Source organism: Ovis aries, chromosome 4, assembly GCF_016772045.2.
Source record: "Ovis aries strain OAR_USU_Benz2616 breed Rambouillet chromosome 4, ARS-UI_Ramb_v3.0, whole genome shotgun sequence".
Classification (NCBI taxonomy): Eukaryota; Metazoa; Chordata; class Mammalia; order Artiodactyla; family Bovidae; genus Ovis; species Ovis aries.
This window is the reverse complement of record NC_056057.1, coordinates 95,015,371-95,031,438: the sequence shown is the minus strand read 5'-3', so window position 1 is coordinate 95,031,438 and position 16,068 is coordinate 95,015,371. Positions and strand designations below refer to the sequence as shown.

Sequence of the window (16,068 nt, the reverse complement as noted above, 5' to 3'; positions counted from 1 at the left end):
CTGGCTGGATGAAGGGGGTTGGAGAGGTGATGTTAATTCACTCCTTTCATCCTCCTAGTTAGGATTTAAGAACAGAGAACATTTACACTCCTATCTGTGGGTCTGTATCCTGGGGTAGGTCCACCCACTCGCTCTGGAACTGGCCCGCCTGACTCCTGTCTCATTATAACCCTTACGGGGGAGGGGTCCTGATCCCATGGAAAGCGCTCCCTCCAGGGCCAGCCAGCACACGGGGGTAACGGGAAGGGCCGAAGTCCCACGGCTCCTCTGATCGGCGCGGGGAGCCTCGGAGTGGGAGGGTGGCGCCCCTCCGCCTGGACGCCGGCCCCTCTTCACTGCGGCGGGGATCGGGCCTCCCACCCCTCAGGCCAGTCCCTTCACCACTCCGCGCCTGCTTCCTCCGCTATAAACCAGCCTCACGAATTCCCACTTCAGGGGGCTACAGCGATGAAGCGAGTAAATATCTGAAAGTATCTGGGACACTGGATATCACGCTCTACCTTCGCGCCCCCAAAGGGGAGGCTAGAGGGCCGGGAAGCCCCCGACCTGCAGCAGGAGACGGACGGAGAGGGTCAGGGGCTGCAAAGCCGGGAGTTCAGGCTGCTGTTGGCCCCGCAGGTGCCTGCTTTGAGGAGCGGCTCAGGGCGCGCCGGGGGCTCCGGACGGCGGAGGGGGACGCGGCCGAAGCACCTCAGCCACCGCTTCCCGCCCCGGGTGTCTCCCGGCCCTAACTGAAAGCCCTCCGGGCTCCTCACCTCCGACTCCCGCCGTTGGCTTCTGAATGCTTCCCGGCCCTTAGGCGCCGCCGGCTTCCCTTTCCCGCCGCCGTTGCCGTTGCCATTGGTTGGCGGGCTCCCAGCCCCGGGCGCCGCGGGGTCCTCCATGCCGCTCCAGTCAGCAGTCCCCCTTTGCCTCTCTGCGCTCTCTGCCCCGGGCGACCCCGCCGCCGCCGCGCGCTGGAAGCCCGGCTCCGCCCCCTCCACAACGATTGGCTGCGACCGTCATCCGCAGCCCCGCCCCACAGGGCGATTGGCTGTTACACCTCGCCGAGCGGGACTTGGAGGTGGTGGGGGGCTCATTCAAGGGATTTTTATCCCCCTCACCTTTTTTCCTCAGTCCTGCGGCGTTACTGGTAAGCCTAACACTCCTGTGTCTGTTCCCAGCTCCACCTCCCAAATCCTGGGCCTTGAGTTTTAGCAGGTTAGCTCTACTTCTCACTTGGTGTCCCTCAGCCCCCACCCACTCCCAAATAGGTATCTTTTCGGGGAGCTGTAGTCTCCGCCTCCTGCTCCACTGCAGTGTCAGTTTCCCCAGTATGACAGACCTCTGCCCCCCTAAATCCTGGCTCCTGAATACGTCCCAAATCCCGCTTCAGTCTAAGGGGAGGGATGGCACCAATGGCTGGTCAAGGATACTGCAGGAAACCAGGGACTCTCTCTCAGGCAAACTCATGCCACTTGGAGTGAGGGCTTGACTGGAAGATTGGGGGTTGAGGGATGGGGTTGGGCGTTTTCACTTTACTGAAATTTCTGGTGCCTTACCGAGTTGTTCCGGGCCACCTGCCTTTCTCAGCTGAAGGCGAGTATCTTTCTCCGGGTGTGCTAGGGAGTAAATGTTGATTGGAGAGCAAGCCCCTACCCTAACCTGTTCCCCAGTCCTTTCCTTCATTCTAGGATCCTTCTAAGGGCTGTTACCTGGGGCAGATGAGGCTGTGTGGTTTGCCCACTTTAGAATTTACCTAAAAAGCATCTAATTGTAAATATGTATGCAATCTGGGATGGTGATAGAAGCCCCAAATAAGCAGCCAGAGGGGAATAGGTGGAATTGGGGGAGGGAGGTTGTTGAACTGCCACTATGTTCCGGACATCGCACTTGACTCTTTGCAGATCATCTCTCTCTGACAGGTTTTCATTAATCCAATACTACTGATAAAGAAACAAGGACTCTCACTTAATTACTCCTTGCTTGCAGCTCGCAAGCTCAGCTGCGAACTGAGCTTGTAAAGAATCCACCTGCAATGCAGGAGACCCTGGTTCGATCTATGGGTCGGGAAGATCCCGTGGAGAAGGGATAGGCTACCCACTCCAGTATTCTCAGGCTTCCCTGGTGGCTCAGATGGTAAAGAATCCACCTGCAATGCAGGAGACCTGGGTTTGATCCTTGGGTTGGGAAGATGCCCTGGAGGAGGGCATGGCAACCCACTCCAGTATTCTTGCCTGGAGAATCCCCATGGACACAGGAGCCTGGTGGGCTATAGTCCATGGGGTCACGAGTTGGACACGACTAAGAGACTAAGCACAATGCAGTTCCCAAGGTATCATATTCTATCTTGTTTCAGTGTCTCTCACTGGCGGAAACTCTGCTCTTCTCTTGGCTAACTTTTTCCTTTAAAATTCCATTTAGTCATCACCTCCTCTTCCAGAGAGTCTGTCTTTTAACCCTCAACCCACTCAGGCTGTGCTAGTGTCAGTCAAGTCTGGCTGGATCCACAATCCTCATATTTTCTACTATTTCCCCAAAGTAAGGGGCCAAAAGGAATTATCCCCCTTCTTCGATCATTTCTCTTCTTCACACTTTCTTCTGCTAATTAGTAAGTGACAGATCCAGGCAGAGTTGAGAGAGAGCACTCCTTGGAGCTTTCTGAGTTCCTTTCTCTCCCTCGTCTCCAATATCTCTTTATTCTTCCCACTCATAATTTTCCTTTCCTCTCCGCACCTCCCTCCCACCCACCTCAACCTGGATATAAGCTCTTTGAGAGTAGCTTTTGTAAATCCATGTTTGCTTGTTTCTGTGTTTAACACAGGCTTTCCTCTGTACTATCGACTGAACAATGTCTTGTGGGGGGCTGTCCTGTGTGTTGTAGAATGCTTAGCACAATCCCTGGCCTCTCTTCACAAGATGCCAGCAGAATCCTCCCCCTACTTGTGACAACCAAAAATGTCTCCAGATACTGCAAGATGTCCCCTAAGGGGCAAAATCTGTGGTTGAGACCCACTGGTTTAAACAGAATTGAATTGATATGAATTTCCAAGAAAGTCTCTGGCTCAAGGCCTAAACTACTTGATTTTGGAATTTTTTTTTTCCAGGGTAAAATTTTGTTAAGCTCTTAAAGATTCATACTCTGCTTTAAAATTCACAACCCACGCCTAGCTCATCACTGCTTCAGCGTGGTAGGCCTGCCCCAGCACAGCCCATTGGGGCTTCTTAATGAAAGAATTAATTTTTCTACCTTCCCTCTTCCCTGTACCTCTCCTCCTAAGCAGTCAGAGCTCTAGGATTGATAAGCCCAGAACTTCATATTCTTTTGAGTCTAGTCAATCAGCAGGATCCCCAACAGTGATGGCAGACAGGAGTGGCCCCTTTGGAGTCTTTGTTCCTTTTCCAACCTATCTTGAGGGCGAAGGGAGCAGAGTCATCTTCAACTGGGAGTAGAATTGAGGACAGCAGTCAGGTCCCCTCTGGCCTCTCTGTAAAGCCATTTGCTGAGCCTAGAGCTCCATCTGGCTTCACTTTGGGAGATGGGGTTTTAAAAAGTGGTGCTATGGAAATTACAAAGAATCAACATGGGGAGAGACCTCACTCCAGTATCTTTTCCACACTGCAGTCGAATGGGAGACAGTGAAGATCAGACATCTATCTGATCATTAGAGGTCCAGACTTTTAGAGCTTATTATAAGGAGGAAGATATCTGGAAACAACTACTGGAAGAAGTAACAAGGAACCACAGATTAACTTAAAACTGAAACTGTAGGCCATGGAATTGGCACACACTCTATTTCTTTTAGCTTATTTGTCAACAAAAGAGTGGTAGCCATCAACATCACTGATCACAGAGGTGCCCATAAATATACCTTGGAGCTAATTAGGGGCTGGTGTACCTCTTGCAGAGATGGCTCCTGTGCTAAGTTATTTTTAAAACTACATTACCACTTTCCCTGTCCCAAAACTGAGGTATTGTGAGGGTGCTGGCGGAGGGCTAGAAAGAGGTATAAACAGGTATAGTTACAAGGACCAAACATGCCCATTTCCCCCATAAGCACTCCACTTTAATCCAGAGGTCAGATTTGTGATTAAATAGATAACACTCAGTACTGAAAAAGCTTAAAAATAAGATTGCAGGAAATCTTAAAATACCTAGCTTTGAAGATATTGGGCAGTCAGGATAAAATAGTAGGAAAAGGATAGAATACCCTCCTTGCTCCATCAAGAACACATGTGGCTGTAATGCAATTGGGGCTGTAGGGCCCTAGACTGAGATAAGGAATTGGTATTTATACCAACTAAGTGTCTGAGTGTCTGCTGGGTCTTTAAGCAGTATCTTAAAAATGAAATCAGGTCATTAAATCTTTAGGAGATAAACATTATCCATTTGACAGACAAGAAAACTGAAGCTCTGAGTGGTCAAATAAATTGGCTGAGTCACACAACTTGTAAATGGTAGAGTTGGTCAAGTCAGCCTGACCCCAAGCTCTTTCCACAATACTACAAGATAGAGAAACTGCACTGCAGTGGGTAGCCTAAAAGGACCCTGTGAACCTGAAACTAAGACCGAGGCTCTCAAGTTTCCATCTTTCACAAAAGAGTCAAACCTTGCTGTAGCGAAGCAAACCCTATAGCTGGCTCACAGGTTCCATTGCTAGCTGCTGCATCTGCTTTGAGAAAGGGCCAGCTTTGAGCCATTACCAATTACCTTACTACTACATCTAGCCAAGGAGAAGAAAGGAATGTGGCAGAGAATTGTCTCTAAGGCAGGTTTTACCTGACTAAATCATAACACGGGGATGAATCCAACTGCTTGTTCTTTCTCAACTCCCAGTAGAGTAGCAAGATGGTTCATCCAGCCCCATGGCCCTTAGTTTAGATACAGAGGTCACAGAGGTGTGACATTCTGACAAGGAAGAAACCATCTTGCATACAAGATGTAGAACTAGTTTAGGTTGTTAAGTAAAGAAAATGGCTATCTTTAGTGGCAATTTCTCAAAATGAGAAAGAACAAGTAACTGGACTGATCCTCTGGTTATGATTTAGTCAGGCAAAACCTGACTTGGAGACAATTTTCTGCTAGATTCCTTTCTTCTCTTTGGTTAGAGGTAGTAGTCAGATCCTCTAGTCAGGGTCTTTTGGGCCCATACCATAGGATGCTCCCTTTCTGTGCTCTCCAGCTAACGGCAGCACAGAGAGGGCTTGGGGAGCCAAGAACCAGGCTTTATTTAGTTTCTCTGCCTTAAGCCTATATGTCTCAACTCCCCAGAGGCGTGGCCCCAAGAAAGCAGGCTCTTTATACACATAACAGGGTGGGCAGTGGGGGGAGGGAGACATTTATGACTGGAGTGATCCACCACGGGATAAGGGACTCAAGGCTAAGGCCGCCTATTGGTAAGTGCTTCAGCTTTTCATATCCTTGCACTACAGTGGGCTCTCTAGCTCGTTGCCCAGAACCTCTCTCATCTCTGAATTCCTAGTTTACTGAAGCAAGGAATACTCTCAGTACAGAATCCATTTTAAGAATATTTTATTTATCTTTTGAGATTACATATTCATTATTGCTGATCTAATACAATCACTTAGACATAAAGATTTCCAAGAGCCTTTCAGAAATGGCAATCATTAGAGGTTTTATTTCCTTTCAGTAAGATGATGATGAGAACTAGATGATTATTTATATATATATGTATGTATATATAGTTTAGAACTTGTCCACATATAATTTGCTGGTGTTGCCTATTTTTTTCTGTAATTTTCCTTTATTAAAAAAGCTTAATGCAACAATGCATTTTGATTTCTTTTTTTTTTTTTTAAACCATGACAAAGTTAATTTGGCGAAAACCACAGGAGCAGCAATTTCAGATCTGTTCAGAAAAAGCCAAGCAGCAGAAAAGCTTCGTAGGAGCATGTGGCCATGGGGAGCCGTGCTCATATAGGAGGGAAGGATTAGGAGCCAGGAGGGCAGAGGGAAGGTAGACCAGATACCACTTTTTTTTTTTTTTTGAATGAGAAAAAGAAAATATTTCTATTAAGAAGGCAAAAAAAAAAAAAAAAATCCTTGAAAATAAACACAATTCATTGCAGAGAAAATGGTAAGACCTCACAGGCCAGGGCCACATATAAAGAGATCATTGGTCTTCTTTCCCAGGCTTCCAGATACCTAGAAATGCATTTAAGGTGACAGCTTAAGATGCATCCAGATACTTAGGATGCATCTAAGTGAGGAAAGAAGACACTTTTGTTCTGATTACCTGGGCAGAAAGAATAATGACCAAATTCCACCACCAATGTAGAACCCAAATACTCAGGAGGCCTGGACCTCCTCCTCACTAATGGCTATGATACAGAGTCCCCAGAAAGAAAGGACGAGTGGTCACCTGAAACTCAGAGGCAAACACCTCACCGTGGGCAGCAACACGGCAACCTAATCTGGAAGCCCAGTGTGGCTCCTTTTCCATGTGGAGTGGCCTCTTCACTATAGCAAGGCAGAGTGTGCGCTGACAGGGCCAGCACGTGCTTGTGGGCTCCACAGGCAGCTGCCAGGTTTTGCTGAGAAACAACAGGTTATGACTTTTGGCTTAGGAGCATAATAGGCTAGGGTCCAGATACCTGCCTAATAGAATCATCTCTGGATATAAGATGAGATACAAATCTCATCTTTTGAATCTTCTGCAATTTCTCCAGTTAATTAATACAAAAGCCAGTTAATTTATACTGGGTAGGCAAAAGGAAGAACTGAATGGCCTGGTGGAATTGTCAACATTTATGATCTTCTCCATGAAAAAATAAAGCCACATATGTGGCATTTTTCCAGTACTTGCTAAGATATATGGCCTCTGAGGAACCAGATTCTATGGGTTGAGACTTTACTATTTAATGAGGCAAATTTAGCCATTTACCTAAGGTCTACCTTCCTGCCTCCAAAAGAAAGGTCATTTCCAGACTAGCTCTGTGGGTATATGTGAAGAGCAGGAGAAGTTAGAGAAGGTAGAAATCAGAGGGCAGAATTAGGTTGGGAAGGTTATGGTGATCCTGGGTGGTCTGGAGACTTTACCTCTTGGAACCAATCTGGTCCCCATGGAACCCTTGAGACTAACAGGTCAGTCTCCAAAAGGAATTCAGTTCTTAGGTGGGACACAACATTTCAGGCTGCTCATATTACATTTTTTTTTGTAATTTCGGAGTTTACTTAAGAAACTACCTCCAAAACACAGAATCCCAAGATAGAAAAGGGCAGAACATAAAGCGATATCCTAGCAGAGAAGAAAGAGCACAGACCAAACTGCAGAGACATTAGATCTCAGTTTCATCAATGGCAATGGCCAAAGGGATGAATATTTGATGAGGTTCAAATTAGTCAACCTAGCTGTGATCACATGGATTCAGTTTACAGTGTCTTCCCTGTATAGCTTTGCCAGTTAAGCGTCAAAGCCGTTCCCAGAAGACAAATAACTATATTCTGCTTCTGTAGGGTGCTGAGCTGTGGGCTGCATTTCTGAAGCCCTGATCTCCCAGGTCCCTTGGAAAGTAAGCCACTTCCTGCTCAGCTTTAGAAGGAGTTTTAGGCAACTGAAGGAAGTTTCGGGAAGCAGTGTTTCACAAGCTTCCTTTTTTCTGAGATAGTGCCAATCTGGAGGGGGCCTCCTGGGAAACTATCCAGTTAAATGACAAGGAAGTAAAATTATGGGCCCCAGTGGGGCTGGCCCTCACTTCCTGAGCAGAGGCTACATGGGTTAGAAAGACGCCAAAACAAATGTCTGACAAACATCAGAGCTGCTGAGGAAATAGTAGAGGCACACTCCTCTTGGAACCTGAAAGTGTTAAAATGGACATAAATATTCAAGGGGAAAAAAAGGAGTCCTGGGTAAGAAAGGAGACTCCCAGGAAGCAGAGGCACAGCTGAGATCTTGGTGCAGTTTGCCAAAGACACAACACTCCTTCCTTCCCAGCCATTTTATAAAGAAGGCAGTGATAGCAAGGGTCGAGGCTGGGAACCCAAGCCGTGTTAACTCAATGGCTTCCAAAAGGCCTCACCTGGGGAAGGGCCAAAGCTGAGAAAGGCAGCTGCTAAAAATTTATTCCAGAAAACCCCAGAAAACAAGGAGTCTGGAATCCACAGACGAACTCCTGAGCCTGGACTAGAGAATGATGACCAGTGCTGAGGATTCTGAGTCAGTGGGGAATGATGCAGAAGATGCACCGGGAACCCCGTTTCTTTCCTTCCTCAGCCTGTCCCCTGTGGCTCTCACAGCCCTTGGGACAGCAACCACACTCTGGGCCGAGGAGACAGGCACAGGACTCTAGATTTTAATAAATAAATAATCTAACATAGAGGGTGAGCACGGCGGGCAGCTTATTGGAGAAGCAGTTTGCTGGGTTCTTTCCTGTATAGGAGTGGAGAAAAGACTTGGAGTTCTATTCCTTAAAACTTCTGGCTTGAGTTACAGGAACTTAATACCTATAGGGAAAAAGAAAGATGAGACTGTGATGTTATCAGCTTGTGGGGATGCTGGGACACGAAGAGACTGCCTAAAGGTGTAACGAGGAGGCAGGCACTTTTCTGGAGTGTGTGGTGAGGGTAGATAAATGGAGTGCTTTTTCATATCAATGACAAAGGCCAGATTTTCTCTAGACAGGGATAAACGTCATATCAAGAAGATGAAATGACAAATCAAGAAAGGGAACACTATTTAATGTTTGGACATGGCTTCAAAGAATCCTTTGGGGTGGCAGTGGGGAGAGTGGGTTTATTTTTCTGAGTTCATGGAAATATGGTGATGGATGCCAAGACCAATTCTAGTGCAGGAAGCTCATGATTACCCAGGCTTCCCCATTTCTAGGGAGTTCAAGGTACCTGTAGTAATTGGGCTTGAAGGGCCCATTCTTGTTGAGCCCCAGATACTTGGCCTGTTCATCTGTCAGCTCAGTCAAGTGGGCATCAAAGGTGGGCAGGTGTAGGCTGGCCACATACTCATCTGAAACAGATCACACAAGACCCAGTATAAACATTCATGCTTCTTGTCTGGTTGTCCTCTCCAGCCTTAAAAAGTGGAAAGTGTCAGTCGCTCAGTTGTGTCTGGCTCTTTGTGACCCCATGGACTATAGCCCGTCAGGCCCCTCTGTCCAGGGGATTCTCCAGGCAAGAACACTGGAGTGGATTGTCATTTCCTTCTCCAGGAGATCTTCCCAACCCAGGGACTGAATCCGGGCCTCCTGCACTGCAGGCAGATTCTTTACCATCTGAGCCAGAGAATGTCCCAAGACACCTTCTAATTCTTGGAGCTTAACTTTTGCTCACTGGACCCCAATTCTAAGGAATGGTTGCTTGAGCTTAAGCCCAGTGCTTTTCAAAGGCATAACACTTCTTCCTTATAAGCTATTTCAGCCTGGAACCTTTCCTTCTCCACAGAAAAGTGAGAGGGAGATGAAAGCAGCAAATCAGCCTGAGAATGCAAAAGAAAGGATGGGAGAGTGGAGGGACTAAAAAACAGGAAGCTCCTATGTTAGTTCTGCCCTGAACTTGATACTCTGGGTCACTCAGGAAAACTAACACCTGTGGAGCTCTGAAAAGAGTGACTGAGGAGTATCCTACACTATTGGCTTTGTTTTCAGTCCCCCTAGTTCTTAGCGGTTTCTATTTATATTCTTTTACCTAAATACTTATTACTTTTTCAGAATTTTGTGTCACTTCCTATGTATTGGTTTGGTCTCCCTAACTTCATTATATATTCAGCTATGGATTATTAGACTTTTTTACATTCATCTAAAGTGTCTATTAAAGGAGAATATATCAACTGCTCACAGCTGCTGTGCATCTAATGCTGAAGCAAAACAAAACCAGAAGCTGATTTACTCCCCCAATTTTTGGTTTGGGAGTTTATAAACATACTCTCAGTTCAGGCGCTTACAGCAGTATTCTTTAAAAACTTAAGGCAGTTTAATGTTTCTCTTATACGAAAGAGCCACATAATTAAACTCTTAATAGAAGCTGTTCAGAGTCTTTCCTTTGGCCTGAAATAACAGGGTCAGAGTTAGGAGGTGGGAGTAGGAAAGTTTGGTAGGGGCCATTCAGCAGCCTAGAACTAGAGTAAGTCAGATGTCCCAAGGTTTTCCTCTCTCTTGAGGGGAAGATTTTTTTTTTTTTTCCTTTGAGATTCTCTTCTTGTATAATAGATACTTTGGGAAAGTCCTGAGAATTCATAGACAGGTAAACTAAATCACAGCAAAATGTCCTGACTTCATCAGGGCAACCTATTTGGAAAATGTGGTATATCAACTGGGGATAGAGTCTAGGAAGTCTAGATCCTACTTTACAAGATGAAAATATCCCTTTTTTATTCCTAAGAAATATCATGTCCCCCAACTCCACTTAGTCTCTGACTCTGGGCTACTCGGTAAGAAAGAGGAGAAAAGCTCATGCTTACCCATTTTCTTGGGCAACAGGTAGACATCTTGCTTATAGCGACCCTCAGGAGCATTGTAGAGCTCTATCAAGGCTAGAGCCTAGAAAAGCAGAGATGGATGCTGAAAGGCCACTCATAGCAACCTACCCCATATCAAGTGAAACCCTCATAGGCTAGTGTCCCTCTCCAGCCCACTGCTTCCCCACTCTGGAGGCCTTACCTGAGTTGTAGCAGTGATTGAGAGCACAAATGTAGGCACTGTGGAGCAGCTTAGGTTCAGCAGACGGCCCTAGAGTGCAAGGGTTAACACACATAGGGGTTGGTTAGACAGAGTCTCTGACTTGGTGCAATGTGAGAAGAACATGATTGCCATTTTCCAAACAATTCTCAACTAACATGCTGGACAAAAAGCAGTTGTTCAATCAACGGAAATGAACTGATTGACCTTTGAGTGAAATGCTAAAAAGTTCTGGAAGACCTGATGAAGATAACAAGATAAAAGATCTCTAGGTTTATGTAAAAAAGAATAGAAAAAAAAAAAATAGAGGTGGTCACTTGACACAGAGGCTTATGCCAAGGAAGGCTATATTTCCCTTGAATTTTTACTTTCTATTACAGAATATCTTCCTTCTGGGCCATTGGTATTCCTTTGAAAAAATGTCCTAAACAATGATCTGGTCAAATTCAAGGGCAATCTCTCTAGGTTGTGATGGGAGATATTTTTTGCTTTAGGAGGCTGCGATAGTTTCTGTGCTTCTTCTTCAGCTTGCTTCTCCTGAATTCAAGAGCAGTCATGTATTTCCAGTACATGATTCAGAGAGTCAGAAGGACTAGAACCTTACCCCAATGCCATCCTTTACTACTTTATTTCCTAGGAAGCTTGACCATAGTTTTTGCTCAACCATAGTAGCAAAAAACAACTGTGGTGCTAGCTTTTGTCACCAAAATTACTAGCTGGAACCTCTCAGGGCAACTAGAAATAAGTCACCAGACAGTGGGCTGACTTTAAAGCAGTCAGTGAATATTTAACAATCTGCCCATCCTCTCCTTGTACATACTCTATACATATGTTATAGATGCCCTACAGTATTTGAGAAGGTGAGAAAAGGTGAATAGGCAGAATACACCAAAATTTAAAGGTCCTTAGGTGAATACAGCATATGTTTTACATTTTTATATTGTTTCTTTAATTAAGAAATAAGACTGAAGATCAAAACTAAGGAAAGTATTAGTATTCTCCTTGTAACCTTGGTATCTTTCCCTGAAGAAGAGAAAAGTGTCAAGGTAAAAACAGGGGGCACTGTTACAGCTGTCAGAAATCTAGGATAGGGAATAGACGCTGTCAGGAAAGGGAAAGTGGCCAAACACTGACATGGAAGTCTAAGTGGAATGAAAAGGCAGATTTCCCTGGTGGCGCAACGGTTAAGACTACACTTCCAATGCAAGGGTTGCAGGTTTGATCCCTGGTTGGGGAACTAAGATCCCATAGGCCATGAGGTGTGGCCAGAAAGAAAAATGGAATCGAAGTCAAGAGGAAGGCTGAACTAGAAGTCATGAACGTGAAAGTGAAAGTCATTCAGTCATGTCCAGAATACTGGAGTAGGTAGCCTTTCCCTTCTCCAGGTGATCTTCCCAACCCAGGGATCAAACCCAGGTCTCCCACATTGTGGGTGGATTCTTTACCAGCTGAATCACCAGGGAAGCCCAGAAGAAGTCATAGGGAACTATCAGTCACACAACCAATACATAACTGGCTGGCTCAACTTAGGGGAACGGACACTCAGAAACAAGGAATCTATAAGCAAAGACAGGACCTTCCCAGAGTTTGCCTAAGACTGTCTTAGTTACAGTCAGGAATATCTACTTTGTGCCTATGGATTAAACCTTCCCACAAATGACATTATCTCTTTGTAAGCATCACTCAAAGTGTCAATGGTTCTACTCGTTAATTCCTTCTACAGTAATGTCATTGTCTGACTCAACCTGCAGAGTGACACGGAGAGACAGGATAATTGGTGAAAAGTGGGGAACCAAAATAGTTTCCTTAATTGCTGAATGAAAAGACCTTTCACAATTAGATATAAAATCCATTTGGTAAAGTAGTTAAGCCTCTTCTTAAGAGGAGTTGAAAGCATGAGAGAACGTGAGGGGCAGGAGACCTGGGTACTGCAGTTTCTCCTGCCAGGGGTGAATCTCTCTACCAGCCACAGATCTTACCTCTGCCAACAATACTATCCTCTTGCCGTCAGGCCATATTACATGGTCAACTTGGGATCTCACTCGCTCCCACGTCAGTTCTGGTGTCCGCAGACTCGCCTGGAACACATATGGCAAGCACATCATCAGCTGTGCCAAGTCCCACTTTTTGGATGGAAAGATGTTGAAGGGAGCCATTTCAAATAGCAAGTTGAAAGAAGCAACCAACATGCCAGATGGAGAATACCTGTCCTGGGTTGGTTAGGACTGTTCCATTTCAGGGGATTTAATCTTAGGCCCAGCCAGGGGAGGGGTCACTCAGGATGTCATTCCACAACATATATTGTGCGCCCACTCTCTGCTGAGCACAGTAAAAGGTGCTATGGGAAATACAAAAGAAACCAAAGACATGGTTTCTGCCTTCGGGACACAAAACAATACATTTGTGAGGGGATAAAAGCCTTTAATACTTATGAAGCAGCATGCAAACAGTGCAAATTAATACAGTGCAAACTGAACACGTAAGTGCTGAAGAGACACAGGAAAAGGAGGGTCAGAGCTGGGTGAGATTAGTTAGAGAAGGCTGAATGCCCTACAAAGAGCATGCAGGGGCCCAGGGTTTTGCCCTCATGTTCCAATGTCCCAGGTTCCACCTTCTCAACGAGGGTGGTTCACCCTAAGGTTACAGAAGCTTTGTGACCTAGGTGCAAATGTGAGGTAGCCTTTAGAGCAATGCTTCATGGTAGAGTAAAGCTCCCAATGGCTCACCCTCCTTCCATTTCTGTATAGTGTATATTCCGAGAACAAGAGAAGAAATGTTAAGTTTATTAACGGCAGCAATCAAATAACAGTCACAGGGTTTAGACTTAAGACCACAACTTCCCTTCTTCCAAGAGGCAATGCCTAAAATAGAAAGGGAGTCTGTATTCTAAAACTCATTGGCTCAAGTTGGTAACACTGAGAAGTTCTGCCAAATAGCAGTTTTCAGACAAAGAAAGAGAAACACTTTAGTTATACAACAATCATTTACTAGAGTATATACTATAGTCTAGGCATTTTAGCAAAGAACACTATTATAGATAAGACTGTGGACTCCCCTACTGGACTGTGAGCTGTTTATTGACAGAGACTGTATCTTTCTTTACTAATCTAGTGGGAAAGAAAGACATATAATTATATTCATTACATTTAGGACTTTATCAACGGTCTGGACCATTTCTTTATTAGGTAAATGGGAAATATAAAATCTGTTGAGATGTCAAGTTTCATAAATTAGTTCAACTTTTCTAGAGGGCAATTTGGCAGTAGCTAACAAAATTATTTATTTACCTAATCAAATCACTTTGCCCAATCAAATTTACTTTTAGGGCTCTATCTTATAGAAATACTTGTTCAAGTTCACAAATATAAGTGCCCAAGAATGTTTAGCCCAGCATTACTTATAATAGCAAAAAGTGTATATCAACATGGGAATGGCTAAGTAAATCAGGATAATTCCATACAATGGAATATAATGTAATTCTTAAACTATACATTATTGTTAAGTGAAAAAAACTAGAGTAGAAATAATATACTATAATCTCAATTTTGTAAATTTTTTACTTCTTTAAAATATATTTATCAATATATTGCTTGAATTTTAAATTAAGCAAGCATTACTTTAAAATTAGAATTTTAAAGAGAAATTTTATAAAGAAACACTGTAAATAGAATTTTAAAAGAATTTGAACAAATAGGCCATTTTGGGAAGTTAAGGATATACAAAGTAATTCTTTAGTTTCCAGATATATTACCATGGAGGACAACAACCATGTAGAGACAAGAGATACTCCTTGGTAACACTAGCAACTTTTCCATTGAGATAATGAGACTTAAAGTATTTCAAGTTCTTAGTGTTTTATATTCCTCATCTTCCACGGGACAAGCAATCCTTGTGATTGGAGGTAAGGAGTTGACACGATGACAATAAGAGTCTCTTGTTTTAGGAAGTATTCCCTGAAAAAAAAGATCTAGTGGAATCAAGAAAAGGGAACTTCTTAGGAACATCATAAGATAGTCAATGTTTAGTAGAGGCGACTTATGACAGAACTGGGATGGCTATGATGCAAGCCAAAGACCTGAGGGTTTCAAATGGGGTTTGAAAGGAAACTTGGTTAAGTGACCCCTGGCACTGCCCAGGCGACCCCAATAATCTACTGAAGTCTATTTGCCATTCACACTCCTTGAGAGAAGCATTTCCTATGGCTAGCAATTTTACAAGAATTTCGCCTAGAGACATCCAATGCCTTTTCTGTGAATTTGTAGTCACTAAGCAATCTACAAGGAAAAAGATTCCCTATGCTCACTCCCTTCCCAAACTAGGTGTACATCCCACTGTAAAGCCGAGAACAACTGTGGTTCTAGTCCTGTGAAGCATGGAGTTGGTAGCAAGTCTCAGGTGGTAATTCTTTGGTTGGCAAAAACTTTCAAAGAATGTGCACATAATGGTTTAGCTACTTGAACTGTGAAGCTTACAATCAAATAGACCGTCTGTGTGACACATATGTGTAAGCCGGTCTCTTTTCAGGAGAAAGGAAGTATGTGAAAGAAAGACTTGGACGAAAGGCAGCTGAGAGCACAGTCTCTATCACAGGTTCCCTGAGTATTCATGGTCTTATTTTTCAGAAAATAACATAGGTTTCCAACTCTTTCCATGAGCGATTCCATCTTAAAAATGCAGCAGTCAACATTTCAAGGTCAGGTTAACTGTAAATTCTTTCACAAAGAAAAGACCCTTACACTTTTTTTTTCTTTAATTCTTACATGTGTTCCCAAACATGAACCCCCCTCCCGCCTCCCTCCCCTACACTTTTTATCACTAAAAAATCTGGATAAAAATTTACCAAACCATTCTCCTTTGCAGTTTTGCTGAGTTAACTTATAGTGATTCTCCTCTCTTTTTATCACACTCTGCATCCAGTCCATGTAGCAAATCCCATTGCTACACAATATATCACTTCTTGACAATATACTGCTACCTTCACATCACTTCTAACCACCTCCACTGTTTATCCATCCATCTAACCCAAGCTACTACTTTCTGTTGCTGGAAATACTGAAAAGAGTTTTCTATCGTCCCTATCACTACTCAAGCTCCGTAAGTATTTTTGTCATATAACAGCCAGGGCACTCTTTTAAAACATAAGTCAGATTTCATCAGTCATCTGCTCAAAACCTTCCAATGGCCTCTCTTGTACAAAGAATAAAATCTAAAGTTCAAGCCATGGCCTAAAAGCACTACCTAACCTCCTACCTCCTTGCTGCCTGCCTCTTATCCTCATCCCTTTATCCATTCTGTCCTTGCCACAGTGGCATCTTTTCTGTTCCTCAAACACACCAAACACTCTTTTCTGTTCCTCAAACACATCAAGCATGTTTCTACCTCCTCTCTGAATTCAAGCTTTGTGCAAATGTTACCTCCTCAAAGAGCCTTCTTTGATTGCCC

The 16,068-nt window shown here is 44.2% G+C and overlaps 2 protein-coding genes across 17 annotated transcripts in view; both read right to left on the bottom strand.

Annotated features, from left to right (window-relative positions):
* The window catches only part of STRIP2 (striatin interacting protein 2), a 46,018-nt gene extending 45,091 nt beyond the window's left edge, over positions 1-927 (bottom strand). For all 3 annotated transcript variants that reach the window (XM_060415118.1, XM_012177459.4, XM_060415119.1), the window contains exon 1: positions 756-927. In XM_060415118.1, coding sequence (XP_060271101.1) covers positions 756-884 — 129 coding nt within the window. In that variant the 5' untranslated portion in view covers positions 885-927. The remainder of the gene's footprint in view (positions 1-755) is intronic.
* A 4,568-nt stretch (positions 928-5,495) lies between these two features.
* AHCYL2 (adenosylhomocysteinase like 2) overlaps positions 5,496-16,068 on the bottom strand; it is a 188,652-nt gene continuing 178,079 nt past the window's right edge. For 8 of the 14 annotated variants that reach the window (XM_060415120.1, XM_060415121.1, XM_060415127.1 and 5 more), the window contains 4 exons: positions 12,606-12,704; positions 10,609-10,677; positions 10,410-10,488; positions 5,496-8,960 (listed from right to left, as the gene is read on the bottom strand). In XM_060415120.1, coding sequence (XP_060271103.1) covers positions 8,782-8,960; positions 10,410-10,488; positions 10,609-10,677; positions 12,606-12,704 — 426 coding nt within the window. In that variant the 3' untranslated portion in view covers positions 5,496-8,781. The remainder of the gene's footprint in view (positions 8,961-10,409; positions 10,489-10,608; positions 10,678-12,605; positions 12,705-16,068) is intronic. The other 6 variants (XM_015095379.3, XM_015095380.3, XM_042248812.1 and 3 more) reach the window with 1 other exon arrangement.